This window comes from Larus michahellis, chromosome 5 (assembly GCF_964199755.1).
Source record: "Larus michahellis chromosome 5, bLarMic1.1, whole genome shotgun sequence".
NCBI classification, from domain to species: domain Eukaryota; kingdom Metazoa; phylum Chordata; class Aves; order Charadriiformes; family Laridae; genus Larus; species Larus michahellis.
This window is the reverse complement of record NC_133900.1, coordinates 75774609-75796789: the sequence shown is the minus strand read 5'-3', so window position 1 is coordinate 75796789 and position 22181 is coordinate 75774609. Positions and strand designations below refer to the sequence as shown.

Genomic DNA, 22181 nt, shown 5'->3' with positions numbered 1-22181 from the left:
GTAATCACTGCCAGAGTTCCCAAAATCCCTTAGAAATACCAATGACCTGACCCGCAGTAGGATGGAGGTGGGAATAATAACGAGGGCTACCAATTTTCTGGTTTAAGAGCTGCTAAGAATAACAAGAACGCATTTTATTTGCTGACTTGCTGCCTCTTCAACCACATGAGCCTTCTTTGACTTTTCGTGGATTTTATTGGATCTCTGGGAAAAATCGGTATAGAAGTTTACTTTCTCCCACTGCCTGTATCTTTCTGTGAGCAACAGGGGTGTCATTTCAAAGGAAATTACACTCATCCCCTGGTACAGTAAAACAGCTGGAATTGCATAGCGTGCAAAATCAAGTGGCTGCTTCATTAACTTAGTCGTTTGTGGACACGCTCACATGCAGGTTTGCAGGGAAAGGGAAAACCGTAGCATGTGGAAGTAGATATACGCATATGCAGGCACGGTTGTGTTTCTATCTACCTGATTATCTACCCATTTATCTATGCATCTATCTACGCAGACGTATTTATCTCCCCCAGAGGCTTTATGGTCACGTGCATGGATAAAACATTAATTTGTGCTTATTTTTCTCAAGGGACCACCTCAGGAACTCCTCTTTCGGCAGTCCCTGGTTAATAATTGTGATTAAAAGGCACATTAGGGTCCCGGTCTCCGGGGAGGAGGGGGAGCTCTCGGGGCTCCACACCGGAGCATCCCCGCGGGGGCGTGGCCTGGGGCGGAGCGGGCGTGGCCTATGCATGGAGTAGGCGGTGCCTGGGGTGGGATGGGCGGGGCCACGGCGACAAGCCCCGCCCCCGGGGACAAGAGGGGCGGTGCTGCTGGCCGGGGTCCCGCATCCCCGCCGTGCGGCGAGCATCGGCTCGGCTCGGCTCGGCTCGGCTCGGATAGGATCAGTTCGGCTTGGATCGGCTCGGTTCGGCTGCTGGCCCGCCGGCGCCGTCGGGCCGAGGGTTGCCGGCGGCCGCGGGATGGAGCTCGGTGCGGCGCGGCTGCTGGCGGTCCTGCTGTGCCTGGCTCCCGGTAAGCCCTCGGAGAACCTTCGGCGGGACCCGGGTACGGCCCCTCCGGGAGCCGCCGGGGTCGGCGGTGGGTGAGCGGGTGCCGGGAGGGGCGCGGGTTTCCCTTGGGGTTGTCAGGGCTGGGGAGGAAGTGCGAGCCCCGGGTGGGATGCTGCGGGATTGCGGTCCTCCCCTCTCCCTCTCTCTCTCCCTCTCCCTCTCCTCTCCCATCCCATCCTCACCTCTCCCATCTCATCCTCTCTTCTCCCGTCCCATCCTCTCCTTTCCTCTCCTCTCCCGTCTAGTCCTCTCCTCTCCTGTCCTTTCTCATCTCATCCTCTCCTCTCCTCTCCTCTCCTCTCCTCTCCTCTCCTCTCCTCTCCTCTCCTCTCCTCTCCTCTCCTCTCCCTCTCCCTCTCCCTCTCCCTCTCCCTCTCCCTCTCCCTCTCCCTCTCCCTCTCCCTCTCCCTCTCCCTCTCCCTCTCCTCTCCCGTCCTCTTGCCCTCTCTCTCCTGCCTGGCCCGTCGGAGAGGGCTGCCTGACACGGCATAGCATCCTGCTCACTTGGCTCCAGCATCAGGCGCCGTTTCCGAGAGCAAAATGTCCCTGGAGCCAAATGCGGGAAACCCGTCATCAGCGAAGAACCTGCTCGGGATGCCAGTGATTAAAGCGTGGGGAAATACTAGAGAAAACGGGAAGGTCCCAGTCTGGCAGCACTTTCTTGTTGCCCGTCGTAGCTGGCTGAGCTGTCCTGGTTGGGACTGGCTTGCCCCGATGAGGCGGGATTCCCGACAGTGATGGGAGCAGCCAGGGCAGAGGGAAAACCTCGCCCTGTGGCACTCAGAAATGTTGGGATGTTGCCTCTGAGAGAGCTCTGGCACCCAGATTGCAGCCCTCGCGAGCCCGGGCGGCTCGGGGTGGGCACCACGCAAGGCCTTGTGCGAATAAGGTCTGGCAGTAATGGATTTTTGCCTAACTGCTTAGGAGGAAAGAGATATCCTTAGAAAATCATGGGATAAAATAAATTCATGGGATCTCAAATTTGTGACAAACTGTAAAAATAGTTTCTTTACGTAATTCATTGATCAGCAGTCTCGAAGAACATAAGCATATGCGATTTATTATAAGAAAAGTTGGTAATCCCGTTCCCCGGGGAATGAGATCATCAGATGAAGGTTCACTTCGTTTCAATGTCCCACATCCTCTCGATAGACCTTGAAGTTGGCAACGCAAGAAAACAGGAACTCCACCCTGGCTGGCTGAATTGTAGTGCTCTGCAGCTAGCTCCTGACCATCTGCCTTTGCTTCCTGTTATGACAGAGTTTTTGAACTTTCTGGGATGTGTGAAAAGTCATTATTTACCCTTCACTGCTAAGTAGGTGATGTGAAAGCGTCCGCTTAAAACATGCTGCATATTCCTGTATTTAATGCTTTTCTGATTGAGTAGCATCTACTTGGTTTATTGGATTGATTTGAGGGGGTTTTTTTAACATGTTTTTGCAGGTTTATTTATTTCCCTGGATCAGCCAACCCTTAGCATCCAAAAAGATGTCCTCACAATAACTGCAAATGACACTCTAAATATTACTTGCAGGTAAGGGCAAATCTGTCCAGCCTGATTTTGATGGGGGTAATTTATGTAGTGAGGTTTTGTACAGAATCGCAGGTGATTCGGTCTATCTCCCTTCATCCCTCCTGTTTCTCCCGACTCCCTTCGTGCCTCCCCCCGCCTCATTTTTCCTGGACAGACTTTAGGAACGATCTTAGAGGGCTGCAGCAAGGGAGAGCTGGGGAGCACAGGGTGGCCAGGAGGAGAAAGCGTCAGCCATGTCCGCCTGTAGCCCACTGGGGAGCCATGCTCGTCATGCTCCCTTTTGGGAGCTGTGTCACTTAGATTCGGCAGGACGCAAATCTCAAGTAGCTTCCTTATAGGTGTTAAGGTCAATTTACCTGAATTTACCCTATGGGGCTTGATGCTCCATGTGACGGGATGAAGGCCGTTCCTCTCCATAGCCGTAGAGGCTGGCAGGGTTGGGGTTGTCCACCTTGGCATCAGCACTGGTGCCCGTCACATGCTCACGCTCCTCTAACGTTTGCTTTCCCAGCGGTCAGAGGCCACTGGAATGGTCCTGGCCAAGCAACCAGAGCAGTGCTGAGAGGCGTATCTCCGTGACAGACTGCAGCGACGGCCCCTACTGCAAGACACTCACTGTCCTCAAAGTCATTGGCAATGACACAGGAGACTACAGGTGCCTCTACAGGGACAGCCAGGCAGCTACGACCATTTACGTCTATGTTCAAGGTAAGTGCTCACACAGCTCTTAGGTGGCTCTTCCCCTAGCCTCAAGAGAAAAAAGCGATACCAAGTATCTCAAAACGGTTTTGACATTGAAGTTTATTAGCCCTAGTATTTTTGATCCTGTGAAACTTATTTTTCTTGTTTTCATGTTGAGGAATTACATGCCAGTACGTGAGGAATTACAGTATGCTACTTGCCGTCAACAGAAACGCCTTTGTACCTGTAATTTTGAACTGACCGCAGCACTTGGTCTGCTCTTCTCCTCCACCCAGAACTTAGCATTCGTACGTCTGCTGCGCTCTGAGCCTGTCCTCATGGACACAGAGCTATTACCGACCTCAGCAGGAGTTTCATACGAGGGAGAGATTGTTTATTTATAAAAAATGACAGATCCTATCCCTTTTGCAATTTGTACTGTCTGATACCATTAAAAAAACCCCAAAAAACCAAACCCCCAAACATGAACTTCCATACGTTTGCTGAACCGTCGTGGTAGAGTCTATTGAGGCTGTAAGAGCAAAGTTTTCAACCTCAGGCTGTCACAGTGCAGCTGAGCATCCCAGGCGCTGCGAAGCCTCTAGTTAGATGCTCAGCTTCAGCGTATTCTGCACGTTCATCGAGGCAGCTGCCTTTTTGCACTCATGGCTTCCCACTCATTTTCTTATGCGCCCCGTTTCCTTTTTGTTGTTAACTTACCGCTCCCGTTTTGAAAAATGAGATGTTATTCTGTACATGGGTTAGCTTGTTTTATAAGATCATGAACTTTTTTTTTTTTTTTTTTTGTCTTGTCTGACTTTGAAAAGGATGCTGCCGTTGGGGGAGCCAATGCAGCATGTCACTACTTTTAACCGATATTTCCTGTAATACTTATGCAAGGAAAGTCACAGCAGGGTAAATCAGATTTTTGTCGGCACAAAGACTGCGGTGGCAGGAAGCTATTCTCCAAAGCGTGCACTGCTGCTGATAACTGTTTTGAGAATAATGATATTGTAAAGCTGGGGGGGGGGTGTCTGTGTGTCTGTCAAAGTATGTGCTCTCTATTTAGTGCCTTCATTTAAGTGTTTTACCAACAAAACTGATTTCAGAAGAAATAGACAGGGAAAGACAAAATTGGAAAAGTTTCCTCTGTAATCATGCGACAAATAATATCCATTTACCGGTTGAATATTCTTCTAGATTACAGATCTCCGTTTGTGACTTCAGTTAGTGATCAGCTCGGCATCGTGTACATCACTAAGAATAAAACCGTGGTAGTGCCGTGCCTCGGAACCGTATCAAATCTCAACGTATCCCTACATGCGGTAAGGAAAAAGCCCATTATTGTTTTAAGAGTTAGTTGAAATCACTGTGACATAAATACATTTCTTAAACATTTCTTTCCATCCTTGGGAATTTTACAGCCTGTGATTACAAGGTGAGTGCTGTAACTGTACTCACCACGAGTACCCATCCACGATCCTGCGCTCTCAAAGCGTGGAGGGATTGCCTGTCAAAGGGAGATTGCCTGAGCTCGGATGTTAAAACTGGGGTCCCGCGGTTACGGAAAATGTTGGACTTGAAAATTCAGGGTTGTTTGATTTTATTTTTTTTTTGGTAAATCTGATTATGTATTTTATCAATATTTCAAACAGAAATATCCAGAAAAGATATTTGTTCCTGATGGTAAATCGATTTCATGGAATAATAAGAAAGGCTTCACTATACCCAGTCATTTAATCAACTACGCGGGCATGGTCTTCTGTGAAGCTAAAATAGATGATGAAAGCTACCAGTCTGTGATATACATAGTCGCAGTTGTAGGTAAGCCAAAGGTTTTTGTTTTTTTCTCTATAGCCAAAGTTATTTTGCTCACTACAACATACTGAACCAATTACACTTGGTTGGACTCGGGGTTATTCAATACTGACAATGCAGCTAATGCAAAATGGATGCTGTGATAGATATTACTTTTCTTTTAAATGCGAAGTATTGTGTTCTTTCTGGTTGATCACTGGGATAAGTGCTTCTATTTTTAGTGTTTTACATAGATGCCAGGGATTATTTCTTTTTCCTAACAATGCAAGCCTTTTTCCTGAAATCACTCTGTTCTGTGCTTTATTCACTTATCCAGGATCCAAGTCATAGTTGAAGGGAACTAGAGGCAGGCATCCATCAGCAGCAGATGGGAGGGAGTTGGTCCGAGGGGCTACCAAGGGAATGGGGGGTCTGAAGGTCGCACTAGGAGCTAGCTTGTCTTCTCTCCTTCAGACCTGTGTCCTGACTCTCACAGGGGTTTATGCTCTCCTGGTGTATTTTATCAGCTGTTCATCAAAACCCAGTAATAATGTGATGATTGTGCAGAGGCTCGAGTCTCAGCTGAAACTGCATCTCTTCCTTTTTTTGGCTGAGGACACGGTGACCACCTTATGCGGCCAGGTGGCACCAAGGCAGTCTCGCCTTGCCTGGCAGGAAAGGCATAGCAGCCCTCCAGCCCTGACTCGGTGCCGCAGGCTCTTGCTTCCCCACCAGATTCATGAGTCCTCGCTCTGGCTTGGAGCAAATTCAGAATTTCTGCAGAATTTCTGCTTTCAGAATATTCTGTTTCGGAATGTTTTAAATATTTTATTGCACAAAGTAAACTTTGGATAATTTTGCCAGTGTCGGACTGTTGTTCTTGATAAAGTTCCTGCTCGCTGCTGGGGAGAGGGATGTATCTCCTTTAGTTTCAGGTCTCACCTGAAAGGGTGAGAAGATTGTGTCTAAGCCAGAGGAACGGTGTGGGTCGCCATCTCCTGCCGGGGGGGCTCTGGTCAAGTGCATTCATGCTGCTGTGCCATGTCTGACGTGGCTCTCGGGTGTGAACTGCTCAGAGCAGGCACATCCCTTCCCTCCAGGCTCCTTTGTACCACTATCATCGTGCTGTGCTTGAGGCATCAAGGGGCCTCTTTGTAGTTGGGGTTTCGGTGGGACTTTTGGTGAATTCACTGGGAAACTTGGTGCCGAGAGCTGTAAAGAAACCTATTTTTACCCCCATGTTTTGTGTGTGCCTTCTTCTCCCTCTAGGATACCGCATTTATGACCTGACGATGAGCCCGCACTACCAAGTAGAGCTGGCAGTGGGAGAAAAGCTTGTTCTCAACTGCACCGTAAGGACGGAGCTGAACGTAGGAATCGATTTTAGATGGGACTACCCGTCCATCAAGGTAATTCCATAATAACTTAAAGGTGCCAAGATCACAATGGAATTTGATTTAGGTATAATGCCGCTCCCTCCTTTATAATATTGACAAAGCAGATGGTGATGCACAAAGAAATTGCTTGTCTATACAGGCGTGCAAAAGGTGACAGGAGGAATTACAATAAAATTCCCCAAAACATCTGTCTTTTATCTATTACAGGAAAAACGTGCCACCATAAGGGAATTAAAAACCACTGCAGGAGAAGTAAAGAAGTTTGTAAGCACTCTTACCATCGACAGCGTGTCCTTAAGTGACAAAGGTCGATATACTTGCGCAGCATCCAGCGGTCGTATGAACATGAAAAACAGCAGTTACTTCATTATCCATGGTACGGCATCTTCCACTTCGGTTTTGTTGGTTGCTTCAGATTTGGGATTGATTACTGGGATGCAGAAGAAGGCGTTTCACAGAAATGAACCAAACTGCAGCTACAGTATTTCTCTTGCAGCCACTATAGGATTATTTTTATACCACAAGCTTAGCTAATAATAAGGATGCTGAAAGCTGTAGGATAGGAAAATGGGCAGCAAAGTAAACTGAGGTAAGCTTCTGGTCCTCTTCTGGGTTGACCTCCTTGAGGTCCCGTAAAGCTGAATTTGTGTAGATGACTTTGTATAAAGGTTGGCTGTTCTCACTCCAGGTGAGCTTAGGCTGGATTCTGGTGGCTCTGCGGGACAAGAGTCTGGGTGGGCGTGAATGAAGCTAGGAAAATAAAACTTTGAACTTTTACATTATGAATAGATGAATCAAATGGAGTTTTAGTTGTAAGGAAATGATGCAAAGGAAGCAACTTCGGCTAAGTGCATAGATAAGTACGAGGCCACATCCTACAGCCTGTTCTCAAGCCCCTCTTGGGCACAGCCCCAGCAGCTCCACAAGCTTACCTCGAGAAAAAAAATTGCCAGCATGAGAATGGCCCATTTTTAATCACTGACTCAGACAAAAGGGTTTATATTTTCAAGGAGACTGGTTTTCCTGAGGTCTGATTTCAGGGGCCAGAATATTAATGGCTCTTTTTCTTTTCTTTTCTTTTCTTTTCTTTTCTTTTCTTTTCTTTTCTTTTCTTTTCTTTTCTTTTCTTTTCTTTTCTTTTCTTTTCTTTTCTTTTCTTTTCTTTTCTTTTCTTTTCTTTTCTTTTCTTTTCTTTTCTTTTCTTTTCTTTTCTTTTCTTTTCTTTTCTTTTCTTTTCTTTTCTTTTCTTTTCTTTTCTTTTCTTTTCTTTTCTTTTCTTTTCTTTTTTTTTTTAAAAAAACTTTCAAACTTACTACGTGGCACAGGGATTCAAGATAGAATCAGTTTTTCCCTTGGGTTCTTTCTGTTTCTCTTCAGGAGCCAAAACCAGATCATGTGCTATAGTGAGTGTACCAGATATTGAGTCCACAGCATCCTAAATCTTAGCCAAAAGGCTAATCGCTGCCTTAGTCGGAATGCAAGTTTGTAGCTTATAACAAGTAACGTAAATCATTTCAAAGTATTCTGTGACTGCAGCAGTCCAAATGCATACTTGAGGAGAGGCTGAAAGTCTCTAAGTTTATCACATTGTAGTTTTGAATACTGTTATTTCCTGGAATGAGTAGATCAAGCCAGTTTTATGATATTTATTTATTTACTTACTTACTTATGTATGTATATTGGTCTGGCAGTTGGTGCACCATCCTGAAAGCCGAGTCTTGTCTCTGCTTTCCAGAGCCCCCCACTGGGGAAACTGGTCCCCTCCTCCATGCGAGGGAAAGGACCGGGTTTTCATGGTGGGTCCAGAGCCCACCAGTTCTCTCCAGATCCCAGTTTGGAGCCAACTGTGCTTCGCCAGTGGCATCCTGTCACTGTCCTCTATTTGTCATCTGCTGTTAAGTGCTAACCCAAACGGAGACCACTTATGCTTTTGTCCAAGTGGAAAGGCAATTTCATTTAATTCTTTGCAGAAAGTCCTTTCATTCACCTGGAGAGGATGGAGAATGTGGTCGAGACAAGGCTAGGCGATACAGTCAAAATTCCCGTCAAGTTTAAAGGATATCCTCCACCAGAGGCAAAATGGTAAGAATCGGGACACAAGCTATTTGGAAAACTGAGCTATTCTTCGTCAAGGTAAATCTCTTAAGTATTCAAAGCGCTGTGTGCTTTCTTCAGGTATAAAAATGGAAAAGCCATCAACGCAAATCATACAGTTAGACTTGGCTACACATTAGTGATCGCTGAAGCAACTGAAAAGGACACTGGGAATTACACCGTTGTCCTTACAAACCCTACTAACAAGATGCAGAAGAGACATACCTTTACCCTGCTTGTGAATGGTAAGTGGCGCACCAAAGGGGTACCTTTCTTTCACGTGTGGGTGTCATGTATTACCCTTCTTGTGATTAAATTCATCCCAGAGCTATGAAGGCTGGGGTGGGTGGCCGGGAGGAGAGCACTTGAACCTCAGCCCAGGGAGGGCAGAGGTGGCCCGTCTCTCCTGGCCCCAGGACGTGCCGCTCGAGAGGCTGCAGGCTTCTGGTGTTGTTGTGATGATACTTTGTGTGGGTGGTTTTTTTTGTTTTCTGTATATTATTTCTTTGCCTCTGCATCCTGCTCTTTTCCTGCCCTCCTTGCTGGCCGTGCTGCCGGAGTCCTCCCCCACCCTGCTCCATCCTGGCCCTCTCCCGCCTCGCCCATCCTTCCTGCCCCACGCGGGCTGTCCCTCCTCTTCTGCCCTGCCCCGTGCAACCCTCCTCCTCCTCCTCCTCCTCTTCCTCCTCCTCTCTGCTCACCAGGAAACAGCCTAGCCCACATGCTTTGAAGACAGCAGGTCTTGGGAAGGGCAGCAGGGCTACGTGCAGTAGGATCCGGACTGGGGAATTATATGCATTTAATGGTTGGGCATGGTGGTGGGAGGCTGGGGGCTGCATTTTAAACCAGAAGGTAACGGAGGAAGATTTTATAGGAGATCCTTAAGCATTGCATCTTGAGGGCCTGGTCCTCATGGTGTTGGGCAGGTCCACCCCTTCCCAACACGCTCTTGGAGATGCTCTGCCTTGTGCTCAGGTGTGGGGCACGGCATGAATTCGTCGCTGTGGGTCTATTGCAGTGCCGTTGGAGAGTGATAGATATGTTGATGGTAGTGGGAGGTGTAACCTGCTGCTCTCTCCTCCAGTTCCCCCTCAGATAGGTGAGAACGCGCTGCTGGCCCCCGTCGACTCCTACAAGTACGGCTCGACGCAGGTGCTCACCTGCACCATCTACGCCGTCCCACCGCCCACCACCGTCCTCTGGCACTGGCAGCTGGAGGAGGAGTGCACCTTCAGCCCCCAGTGAGTGCTAAGCCATCTTCTGTGGCTGACACAGCTATTGAGGGATGGTTGGGTTGGGTTGGGGTTATTTTTTGGGTGCATCCCTTGTCCGGGCTTGTTAGCGAGTACAAACCCAATGGCCAACGAAGAACAGATTGTTGTCCGTAATAGACAGTGTTGCAGGCAGGCTCTGCCAAGGTCATCGTTGTCGGCAGAGGCAAGGGCCACCCGCAGCGAGGAGCCGGCAGCGCCTCCGTGTTGCCATCGTGCCTTCTTGAAGGGCGTCTTGGCTTGCTCGGAGTTTCAATCTGCATGACCTCCCGTCGGATCTCCTCATGAGCTGCAGGCTCAAAACTCCATCCCAAACAGAGGAAATTTGCTGTTTATGCTAATTATGGATCCTTGCGGTGTTCTCTTCTTTTTTTTTTTTTTTTCTTACGCTAAAGTGCTGAATGTGACGGTGCTCTTTATCTGTGTGAAAGTGTATCTGGGAGGAAGTGCACTGATTGATGTTGGGGAATGATAGAGAGAGTGCCCGACTGAGATTCACGCAGCTTCCCTTATCTGGGCCTGCCATAAGCCCAGATTTCCTTTAAAAAAAAAAAAAAGGCCAGAAAAAAAAAAAGCATTCTTCTTTCCTGTTGTTGTTTTTAAAATGATTTCCACTAGTTTCTTCCTTTGGTGCTTGGTTGCTTCCTACACAATGGCTACTGTCCTCAAGAAATTCTTGTAGGGAGTTCAGTGATTTCTGTGTCTCTCTGTCTTCCTTTGAACTAAATTAACTTGAATCATCCATTTATGAATGGAGGTTTGTTCCCAGAATAGCTGCTTCCCTCCGAGCATCCTGATTGAGCTGACACAGGCAGATTAATTAGGAAATTCACCTTTAGGCATGGGGGTTCCTTATTTTACAGAGCGCAAAGGTCTCAGAAGGTTATAGGGTGCAATTTAATAGAAATATTTCCATAAACGTAGTCTTCCCTCCCAGATGCAGGCTGTAGCTGGTGATGCATCTGATTTATAGATAAATATCTGCATATTATAAAGAAAGCACAAAACCACTTTCTTGAAGGGTGAATATTTGTCGTATCTAACGTATATATCTCTACTTATACCTCAGGAAAGTCCGCTCAGGAGCCAATCCGTATGCATGCAGAAAATGGAAAGTGATCTCAGAGAGAAAGGGTGGGAATCAGGTTGAAATTAAGCACCGCGTCGTTACTATTGCTGGGAAAACAAAGGTGAGCAAGATTTTCTTTTCTGTTGGCTGGGGATGATTGGCCCTGTTCAGCAGTCCACATATCTGGAAACATTTCGCTAGAGATGGGACTCTTTTCACCTATAGCTAAACTGGGGGGTGTGCTCCCAGCTGGCTGTGGAAGCTCCTACTGAAGCCAGTCAGCAGAGACACACATTTTCAAGTCCTTTAGACACTGACCCCAAGTGAGTCTCCATTGACGAACAGAACTTAGATTCCAGCGCTTACCTTTTAGCGGTCTGAAATTAATTGAGTTAATCTTGCCAATAACTGCAATAGGGAGAAGATGGAGAGACCGAAGAGCAAAATGAGTTGTGGGTGCAGCATTTATTAACGCAGATACCAAAGTCTGCCTTCGGCAGGCTGCTTTTTCTTGTTTTCTTTTGCCTGATTGTTACACACTTAAGGACAAAAATGTAGACTGTGCTCCTGCCGTGCCATGGATTTGTGCTCTGGGGGGATTTTTGGCTGGGCAGGTACCTGCAGAGCACTTTGCTGAGCTGTCGGGGCGGTCAGGCTCCGGGACGCGCTTTAGAACTGATGCAATATGAAATGGCTCGATTGTTCTTTTTGTAGACTGTGAGCACCCTCGTGATTCAAGCAGCGAACGTGTCTGCTTTGTACAGATGTATGGCTACGAACAGAGCTGGGTCAAGCGAGAGAGTTATCTCCTTTCATGTGACCAGTAAGTATACCCTCTTGAGGCCAGCCATGTTAAATTGGTGTTATTTCATCTGTTTCACTAATGGCAGGTGCTTCAACATTGTTGTCTGGTTCCTGTCCTTTATAAAATCCTTTCCTTCTTTAGGAATTTAGGTTTTCCTAATGCAGCCTTTAAAGTCAGCACTGAACTTCAGCCAAGTGATTAGCTCTGCTGGCATCAGTGGAGTGGCAGTCCCCTGAAAATGATGCAAAACGGGCACTGTTGTGCTGAAAGTGATTGCAGTCGCTGAAAAGAGCTACAGAGAAATTATGGTAGTGTCACAAAATGAGTAAAGATCTACTGTAAGAGCTAAGGCTAGCGTTTTCGAAACCAATGGCAAAGAGCTTCTGTCTCCTTGAAAATCAGTCCCCGTATTCACAAGCCGAAATATTATTTTAATCCAAGTCTAAAAATGAACTATAAGATAATGCTAAGAATCATCTTAGGATGCTCTAAGTTTCTACAGGATGAGGAACTGTATTGATTACACAGGCCTGCCTTTGATCCATTTTAAATGTATTGCTTTTAATGAGATTGTACTCTGTAGATGATTGATTGATTGATTGATTTTTTCCGTATTTTGTTTCCTTATTTACAATTGGATAAGGTCAGGATAAGGCTATATTTGTAAAAAGGCTTTTTCAAGTTAGCATGGGCGACAAAATGGGCAACCTAATAGGAATTCCTTTTACTTTTTTAACTTGCAGGGGGACTTGAAATTAATCTCCAGCCTCGGAATCAACTCACAGAGAAGGATAACATGTCCTTGCAATGCACGGCAGACAAATTCACCTTTGAGAAGCTATCGTGGTACAAACTCAGCGCTCATGCTTCACAGACTCCCTTTGGAGGGCTGCCCATGCCCGTTTGCAAGAACCTCAATGCTCTCCAGAAGCTGAATGCGACGGTTTCAAACACCAACGGTGAAAATGTCACCTTAGAGCTCATCCTCCGTAACATCTCCCTCCAGGATGGAGGAGACTACGTTTGCATCGCTCAGGACAAGAAGGCTAAAACACAGCACTGCCTGGTGAAGCACCTTACTGTCCAAGGTACAAGATCTCTCACTGTCCACCAAAATGGGTGGCTGCGTATGAAAATAATTGCAGTAGTGTCAGTTTTTGGTATCTTCAGGTCTTGCGTGTGTTGGCTTAATGGTGCACTCAGTTTGTTAAATAGGTTTAGACCATTTGTTGTAACACACAGGCGTGGGGCTTGTCTGGGCAGAAGGGACTTACTATTTCCTCAGTACCAGTGAGGAAACACTAAGCGAGCCACCGTGCTGAGCAAGGAGACGAGTCTGGCTTTTGCCCAAACAATGGCACATGTTTAGCTCAATAACTTCTCAATTTCACTTTTCCCTCTAGCTGTATGTGATGTGTATGTTCATGGCGTTAATGCTACTGCTTCGTGTCACTGGCTCTTGAGGTTGAAGTTGTGTCTATAACTTAAAACCCTCGTGAAGTGATGCCGGTATTCAGGCGCAAGGAATGCAAGGGGTTAATCAATCAGCTTTTCCCACAAATAGGGGTGACTTTGCTCTGGGGCCTCGATGTCTAAGCTGGTTAGGCAGATTCAGAAAAATACCTGTGCATGTTCATGGGCTGTCCCGAATGGATGTCTGATGGATGTCCATCAGACAGTATCAGACTTCTCGTAATGATCCTGGAAATGGAAATGCGAGGGAAGCAATTTCTCACCTATTCCTTCTTCCTTCAGCAGCCTGAGCAGTTACAAATTAAACCATCTAAGGCGGGTTATATCAATACTGCTAAAATTTTCTTGGCTATTATCATTTTTTCATGTTATGTGGAAGTTTAATTATGATCTTAACGTGACCACTGTGGCTGTCGGTGTTATAAAAGGATTTGAGTGTGTAGAGTGTGATCAAGTGCTATTACTGCAAAAATGGATGCTTTCTTTGTGGTCAGTAATTTTGCCATATTTTCAAACCAACAGAGCCCATGGCACCCACAATCGTAGGAAATCTGGAAAATCAAACAACAAACATTGGGGAAACCATAGAAGTGTCATGCACAGCGAACGGCATTCCTCCTCCAAACATCATGTGGTTTAAAAATAATGAAACCCTTGTTGAAGATTCAGGTGAGGATTGCTCCTTTGCTATGAATTTTCTATCACTTAAGGGCTTTCTTTCCTGGGACTCTCTGCTGATTTTCACCATGAAGAGCCGCATTTTGAATTTTTAACGCAAAGTGGCATAAAAATAGCGGAACTAAGAATCGTGGTTTTTTTCCCAGGTATTGTTTTGAAAGATGGAAACAAAACACTAACCATACGTCGGGTGAGGAAAGAAGACGGAGGGCAATACACCTGCCTTGCCTGCAACGTCCTCGGATGCAGAAAAGCAGAGGCTTTTTTTTCAGTGGAAGGTTAGTGTTAGCTTCTTTCCTGATTGTGCATGAAATCTTTATAATCACTAAAAGGAAAATCTACTGGCTATCTGGATCGGAGATCTGAAAATACACCGTGAGATTTGCGAGAAATCCTGACCATTCCTATCAAGCTCCAATTGGGTGCTGTCATAGCAATCATAATCCCAGCTGTTGGTGATGCTTTCCTCTCCACAAAGTTGTTTAGTGCTTTTCAAAAAAAAAAAAGCTGAATCTGTCTTGCTTGTGGTTGTAAAGAAAACTCTGACAGTCTACATTCCATGGAAACCCATGCAACAGTCTAGGTAAACCTGCAGATATCCTTGGGCATCTCTATTGTCTTGGTAACAAAATTGTCATACTGTGTTTTTTAACAGTTGTAACTTTTTAAACTATGTAATTGCAGCATCTAAGAAAAAACAAGTGAAGTCTTTGTGCAATCTGTTGCGATTCCTGTCCCATTTTGGTGATAGGAACAGGTAGTAGGTTTAGGGTGGGGGACTCCAGCCTTAGTCCACCCAGCTCTGAAAGCAGCGTTTGTGAGACTCTTCTCTCATGTGTTCCAGTCCTATTGTGGCACACCAAAATGCAATTTGCAATGATAAACAATAAATCCTAACAAGAGGTTAGTCTGCAGTCTGAGTAGCTGGAACCACGATGGACTTTCCGCCAAGAGCTTCAATGAGAAGCCTCGAACTAAACGCTCCTTGCCCTTCATATTGGTGCATTTTCAAAATTTAGGCACTGATTCCTTCACAAACCTCTGTCTTATAAGTCAGGGTGATTGTCCGATCTGTTCCGTTAAGGTAATTAAAGCAGTATCCTGTTATTCTTATAGGTCCCATAAGGACATTAAGATGTTGGGCAATGTGTTTACGTGGGGTGGAAATTATCTGCAGCTGACATCAATGTAGATTTCAGCTGATGCGGGAAATATGGCTGGGGCACGTCTGTAAAAGTTGGAAGTCTGTGTAGGACATACTGTTTCACTCCAGGAAATTTATAGTGCAGCTCATTGGGGTGACGCAAGGGAGTGTGCTATTGTGTAGGAAAATCTGTACGGTTCGAGGGATGAAATACAGGAGCATGATGTGGGGAATGGGAGATGAGAAAGGGAGCTACCCTTGCTCATTAAGCGATGTTCAAGTGCTATCTGCTAGAGACTATTTTACTGGAAAAAGGATGTTGTAAATAAGTCCTTATTTTCATGTGTTGTTGTAGAACCACATTTTTTCATGGCCCAGATGAAGCATGTAAAGAGACAAGAGAGAGATTGTTCTCTCAGCACTTATTTACTGTATGACGGGGCTTTTTTCAGTTTCTGGAGAAGGAGTCATTGATCTTGAGCATTCAAAAAAAATTTCTTTTTAAAATGTGAAATTTTACTTTTATTATTTTCCAAAGGTCCAGCTAATGTCCTTGGAGCAAAGCTGATGGTAAGAAATCGGGTGGCGTGTAAACCAGCACGAAACTTAGCAAAATATTCCAACATAAAACCCCGTTTTGTTTTGTTTTACTTTCGTTTCCTTGCTCCGTGTTGCACTTTTAAAACGAACCTTCAGAACAAGGACCTCCATTCTCTACTTTAATGAATGAACAAAACCAATACGCTTCCAACTATCACTTAGATATTCATTTATTTCTTCCCAGGCGCTGAAGAGAAAACAAATCTGGAGCTCATTATCCTCGTTGGCACTGCAGTGATTGCCATGTTCTTCTGGTTGCTTCTTGTAATCATCCTCCGGACCGTTAAGCGGGTAATGAAAAAATTCTCGTCCTGTCCTATCGGCACTGGTCTTGCATGACAAATGAGAGCTGACTTGAGGCCTTTTGTGTTGTTTCTTTTCATTGTTCTTAAATCAACAGACACATTTTTTCTCTCCATGCCGTAACATTCTTGACTGGAACCGGGGGCACAGAAATTTGTTTTTAATTGAACAGGCCCTTGCAAGAGAAAAAAAAAATGTTTCAGCTGGTTTTGTTTATTAAAAAAAAAAAATAAGTGCAAGTAATTAACGATGATCGCACTTATGATGACATGGTGTAGGGGAATGGTAGCCTGGCATTTCTGGGAACTAGTGAAACACTGCAAAGTGAGAAAATGGCACTTTGCCTGCACATGGCCAGCAAGAAATCTGTGCAACTGCAACTAATGTCATTTTCCAGGCCAACGGAGGGGACATGAAGACTGGCTACTTGTCAATCATCATGGATCCTGATGAAGTCCCTATAGACGAGCACTGCGAACGGCTCCCGTATGATGCCAGCAAGTGGGAGTTTCCCAGAGACCGGCTAAAGCTAGGTGTGTCTTCATCGCACGGGCTGTTTAGTGATGCTGCAGCCAGCCCTGTGCTGGGGGGAGGTTCAGGTCCTGGCTTGCCGTGGGGCTGCCCTGATGCAGGACTCCCCGGGTGGACTCTGTGGTCCCGTAGGATATAGTGCATCCTCTCCCCATTATCAGCCCTCTGTTGATTTCTGGCACATAAACTCAGTTTAGAGTTGCTGTTTATTCTGCCTCTTTTGCCCACTGTGCCAGGCAAATAAATCGGAGTGTGTTCGTCTTCTCACTTCAAGGTAAACCTCTTGGGCGTGGAGCTTTTGGCCAGGTCATAGAAGCAGACGCGTTTGGGATCGACAAAACCGCTACCTGCAAAACAGTGGCAGTCAAGATGCTTAAAGGTAAAAATGGTGACTAAAACTTCACCTCGAATACACGATAGGAGGATAATTGCCAATACTATAAGCAGTAGATAGAAAAAAATCAAAATGTTTGTACCAATGGTGTATACAGGTTTAGCTTAACCGTTGGTGTCGTGAAGCAATGATTAGGGAAAGTACATGCCTTTCCCTCATCGATAACGGGAGCAATGTGACTGTGGTTTCTTAGCCATCCATTTGTAGTTCTACTCAGGTTCAGAACATAAACTTGCTCCTGCAAGCAATTTGCACGTGTCCGTTTTTGCCTTATTCAGCCTGGTAGGGAGCTTTCTGCAAGTCTCAGACAATGGCTTCGGCACGCTCCAAAATGAGTCGTAGTTTTGAACAGCTTTCTCCTCACTTTAAAGCGTATTATAGTGCCTCGCATTCGCCACAGAAAAGTTGAAAGCTGCATTTCTCAGACACAGGGTTCCTGAAGAGGACGTAGCTGGGACAGCAAAATGGGGCTTCCAACAGCTGGGGGGCTGTATCCCACCCTCTGTACCGGAGGAAGGGTGGGAAAGCCGGGGGATTTCTGACAGCGCAGTGTGAGCAGTTGAAGACCTGTTGCAGACTCGTTGCAATGGGATGAGGGTTTAGTAATGACTATAAAAGTGGGAAACCCTGTCCCTCTAGCTTCCCAGTGCTCAGGCAGCCTGCAGAGAGCTGCCTCCTCTGCCCTTCTCTCCCCACTGCCTCGGCTCTTTCCTCCTCCCCTTCTATCCCTGCGGGATGAGGACACCAGCCACGTCTCCAGGCTTTTGGTGAGGCTGCAGGGTCAGGCATGTTTGGCCTTGGCCCTATCCCCCCCAGTCCGTGGACCCATTGGACCCTTAGTGTGGACCCCAGCAACAGCAATGGGACAATAATATTTCTAACTCTTCCTGGCTGGGAGGGTCAAACAGCAGAGTGCAAACTGCTCAGAAGGTCTGTAGGAAAAAAGATGCCTGCTCATCTGGGTTGTTTGTGTCCCTGTTCGGATGTACTGCCCTTGGCAAACTTTGGAAAGTGTTTAAAAGCAGAGCAAACCCAACCCTATCATGCATGTTCCTAGCTTTCTTCAGTGTCCCGTAGCATGGCTGACCCAGGCTACCAACCAACAAGACTTCTCACTAGGTGGGCTGGAAAAATAACAGAAGAAAACACAGAGGAGGGGAAAACCTTTCTGTCTGTGATGCTCCTGATCTGTGTTGTTTTACCTCCGCAGAGGGTGCGACCCATAGTGAGCACAGAGCTCTTATGTCAGAGCTGAAGATCCTCATTCATATTGGACATCATCTCAACGTTGTCAATTTACTTGGAGCCTGCACAAAGCCCGGAGGTGAGTAACTTCTCACTGTTACTTCTCAGAGTAACTAAGCCTATTTCTGCCATTTCTGCTGCGTAGAAAATTGAGTTGCAAAATTAAGGGCTGGAAGACATAGCCTTTTTTTAAAAAAGAAAAATTCTGATAAGGGTGAGCAGGTCCAGGGGTGGAATAAGCGCTCAGAAGCCCCGAGTTCCACATCCAGCTCCATCCCTTAGTTGTTCTATCACTTGGCTTTTCTGTACCTCAGATCCATTTTTATAGTGGACGCAACCGCTTTGGGGCTGAGTCTAGTACCAGATTTAACAAAGTTGGTCTTATTCTTGTCACCGGGTACAGCACGACTGCAAGTTGTGACTTCCCTCTCCAGCTTTGCATGGGCTGTGGGTGCCTCTGTGTGTGTGTGTGTGTGTGTGTGTAGGAGGGGAGATTGCAATTTGGAGTCCAGCTCTGGGTGGATGAACCTATTTTACTTTATAATCGGGGACAGATGTTTTCCTTAACAAATCCAGCACTGCATGCTAATTTGGAAGAAATTCAGTGCAAAGTAACTCAGTAATAATTTTTCAGGGAAGCTGACTTGTTGGCTTACTGTGGGATCAGAATTTAATTTGTAAAGTTCCATGACAGAAGTGTAGTAGTCGAGGGAAACATAATCCATAAATATTTCTTTTCTTGTTTATTCCATAGTAAAATAGGGATGGCCAGTGTCTGGAACATAGGATGGAAATTTATCATGCAGCATATGCCTATATGAAGCAATTTGAGCATGAAATACCACATTTGGACTGTACATTAAGGCATCTATGTCTGAAACCAAGATTCCTGGTTTAAGTGTTAAGGAGTTAAACTGTCTGCGCAAAAAAGCGTGGACAGTAGTGTGTGTGCATTATTGCAGGAGAGTGGTTAATTGCACTGAAGCTCATTGAAATATGTGTGTCGCATCCTTACAATGTCAATGAGCATAGGCAGTTGCTGGCACTTGAAGTACAAGCACACCACTATGCATTTTCACATATGAATTAGGCCTGTGATTTTCAAAAGTATGTGCTTTCTTTTCCTTCCTTATACAGCAGAAAAGGAATAATTTCCCTTCTTTGATTAGAGTTTATTTTTTTATTACTGGTATTTTTAAAAACCTCTGGGTAGTAGAATGCTTTTTGAAATGTGTGTATTTCTAGCCACAGATGATCCTGTGAGATAAGATGGGATATAAATGGTCTTTCTAAGGAATTGCTTTATGTGTTGTACAGGCCCACTCATGGTGATCGTGGAATACTGCAAGTTCGGGAATCTCTCAGCTTACCTCAGGAGCAAGAGGAGCGAATTTGTCCCGTACAAGGTAAGGAGTCAAGGTTAACAGTATAATGTTTGACTTGGTGGGTTTTTTCCACACACGATGTTTCTGTTTCTAGTGCAGACTGAAGTGGCGGTCCTTGGGGACGCTGAATATCTAGTACTTCTCATGGGAATGAGAGATGGCAAAGACATCAGAGGTCATCTAGTCTTTCCCCTGGCCCCTGCAATGTAGCTATTTTGTTATTGTTAGCTTAAAATGTGCAAAGGAACTGGGCTTCCACTATTTCCCTTGGCAGATTGTTCTACACTTGGCCGTATCTGTCAGGAAGTTTTTTCTGATTATCAGCCTGAATTTTTTCCTTTCTTAGTTAAGCTCCAGACCACCTTAAATAACTGCGCTCCCTGCGTAGTGTATATATGCATCAGATATCACAGAATCACACAGAATCACAGAATGGTTCGGGTTGGAAGGGACCTTAAAGACCACCTAGTTCAAACCCCCCTGCCCTGGGCAGGGACACCTCCCACTAGATAGATAGATCTAGAAGGTATTCATAGGTATCTTCTGTCATGCGATTATTCTTTCCACGATCCCCTTGGCTCATTGCTGAACCAGAATCATAGAATCATACAATGTGTTGGGTTGGAAGGGACCTTTAAAGGCCATCTAGTCCAACCCCCCTGCAGTAAGCAGGGACATCGTCAACTAGATCAGGTTGCTCAGAGCCTCATCAAGCCTGGCCTTGAATGTCTCCAGGGATGGGGCCTCCACCACCTCTCTGGGCAACCAGGCTATACATATTTTTTTTGCTGTTAATCATTTCGAGTAATTGATGTATATGATGGGTGGACGTTCAGCTTTTCACCTCCCAAGTCCTTTGCGAAGGGGAGCTCCATCACAGCACCCCCTCTTTGCAGCCCGATTTGAAAGGAGGGGGAGAATGGAGGCTGGCATTTCCAAACTCATTTCTGCATGCCTCTGAGAGGGGGTCTGATTTCTGGAGAAGGTTGGGAGGATCCATCCCCTCCGAAGGTCAGATTGATGAAGAGCATGGCTGCGTGTACCCAGCTCTGAGCATCACGCTCGGGACCCTACCCTTTTTCACCCAGGGCCAAGAGGAAAGCCCCTGGACTCTGCTCTGCCACGCTGGTGGACATGAGTCTTCCTGCATCTGCTGTGTTTAGATCAGACTTTCTTCAAACCGCTTGTCGGTTCTCCAGGGGGTTATTTGTCTTTATCCTTGGAGTCGTTGTTTACTATTTTATGTTGGCAAAGGCAACTTGCTGCATCCTCTTGTGAGGTAAAAAGGATAAACAAGTATCTGAGAGGCCTTGAGGGAAGAGGCAGGGTTTCACGAGGGTGCTGACCTTTGCTTACACAAGCGGTGGGGATGGGAATCGGCAACGGAAAAAAACAGCCCTGCCAGGGGAGAAAAGTCACCAAACCGAAGCAGGAGAAAATGGAAACATGGTGGAGGAAGCCTGCGGGTCCGGCATGCTCCCTAGAGGCATTTGGTAGCATAGGAGAAGACAGAAATAAATCAGATTTTGAGAGCTGCAGGGGTTTTGGCCAAGGTAGAGGTTTAGCAGAAGGCCCTTTGTGGCAGCGGGAGGTAAAGCCGTAGCAGTATGGGGTGGCTCAAGTGTGTCGGAGGGGGTCCGGCAGCATCCATGTGTGCTCCACAAGTGGTGGGCATCAGGGCGCTGAGAAGGTGAGCTCCTCCGTGTGCATTTATTCCCCCACATGTGGAGGTGTTGCTGGGGGTGGCCGGGAGGACATGGGAGCAGGCTAAAGCCATGCTCCGGAGTGGCAGAGGGTGCTCGAGCTGGTGGGCCATGGGTTGGGGTTTGCCATCACTGTCACCATGCCAGCCTGGTGCCCCAACCAGAGCTGGTCAGAGCAGAGCGACCGGTCATGCCAGCGCTGGGCTGCCCTCCCTGCCTTTGCTGCTGCCCGTGGCTCAGACTGTGGGGGCCGTCATTGCCTCTCCTGAGGAAGTTTCTGGTGGCTTTCTGCTTCTGATTTCTCCCGCTCTCCTCTCCCATTTCTAGACCAAAAGTGCCAGGTTTCGGCAGGGGAAGGAGAACTATGTTGGTGACGTCTCCATGGACCTGAAGCAACGGTTGGACAGCATCACAAGCAGCCAGAGCTCAGCAAGCTCTGGCTTTGTGGAGGAGCGGTCCCTGAGTGACGTGGAAGAGGAGGATGGTAGGATATGTCTTCTCCTGGTGTTGGAATAGTGGTCATTGGTGGGGGCTGATGAGGGACGCTGGGCACCGTGTGATTTCCAAAACTCCCTCAAAGCTGCACGTGGGGTAATTCCTGGATGACCAAGCTGTGGATTATCTAGTTCAGCATCCCAAACCCCTCATCCCAATCCCAGATAATGAATGTCCTGTCTGAAAAGGGGGTGTTTTTAGTGCATTGCCTCATGGAGATTTGTCTATTTAATGTCCCAGAGTCTCCAGGGAAAATCATGGAGCACAAGCTCTGAAGGCAGTGCAGAGATGGATGCTCCAGGATGTTAACTGAATTTCCTCAGTGTTTACCCAGAAGTTAAATATCGTGAAATGCCATCTGCTTCACTGCTTGTTAGCAGAGAGGCTGATTTGCCTTCCCTCTGCGCAGGTGGTCTGTCAGGAACAGGAAACCTGAATTATCCACTCATTCAAAGCCTCCCCTGGATATACACACCCTCTGCGTTTCGCTGATGCGTTTGCCATGTTCTCCTTTG

At 46.4% G+C, this 22181-nt stretch overlaps 1 protein-coding gene across 1 annotated transcript in view; it reads left to right on the top strand.

Moving 5' to 3' along the window:
• Positions 1-805: 805 nt before the first annotated feature.
• The window catches only part of KDR (kinase insert domain receptor), a 33153-nt gene continuing 11777 nt past the window's right edge, over positions 806-22181 (top strand). Inside the window, exons 1-21 of the mRNA XM_074588084.1 lie at positions 806-1029; positions 2511-2601; positions 3113-3309; positions 4483-4607; positions 4938-5106; positions 6349-6488; positions 6684-6852; positions 8447-8558; positions 8652-8815; positions 9655-9811; positions 10911-11031; positions 11625-11733; positions 12459-12803; positions 13711-13857; positions 14013-14144; positions 15795-15901; positions 16311-16446; positions 16719-16823; positions 18049-18162; positions 19401-19489; positions 21499-21655. Coding sequence (XP_074444185.1) covers positions 978-1029; positions 2511-2601; positions 3113-3309; positions 4483-4607; positions 4938-5106; positions 6349-6488; positions 6684-6852; positions 8447-8558; positions 8652-8815; positions 9655-9811; positions 10911-11031; positions 11625-11733; positions 12459-12803; positions 13711-13857; positions 14013-14144; positions 15795-15901; positions 16311-16446; positions 16719-16823; positions 18049-18162; positions 19401-19489; positions 21499-21655 — 2938 coding nt within the window. The 5' untranslated portion in view covers positions 806-977. The remainder of the gene's footprint in view (positions 1030-2510; positions 2602-3112; positions 3310-4482; positions 4608-4937; positions 5107-6348; positions 6489-6683; positions 6853-8446; positions 8559-8651; positions 8816-9654; positions 9812-10910; positions 11032-11624; positions 11734-12458; positions 12804-13710; positions 13858-14012; positions 14145-15794; positions 15902-16310; positions 16447-16718; positions 16824-18048; positions 18163-19400; positions 19490-21498; positions 21656-22181) is intronic.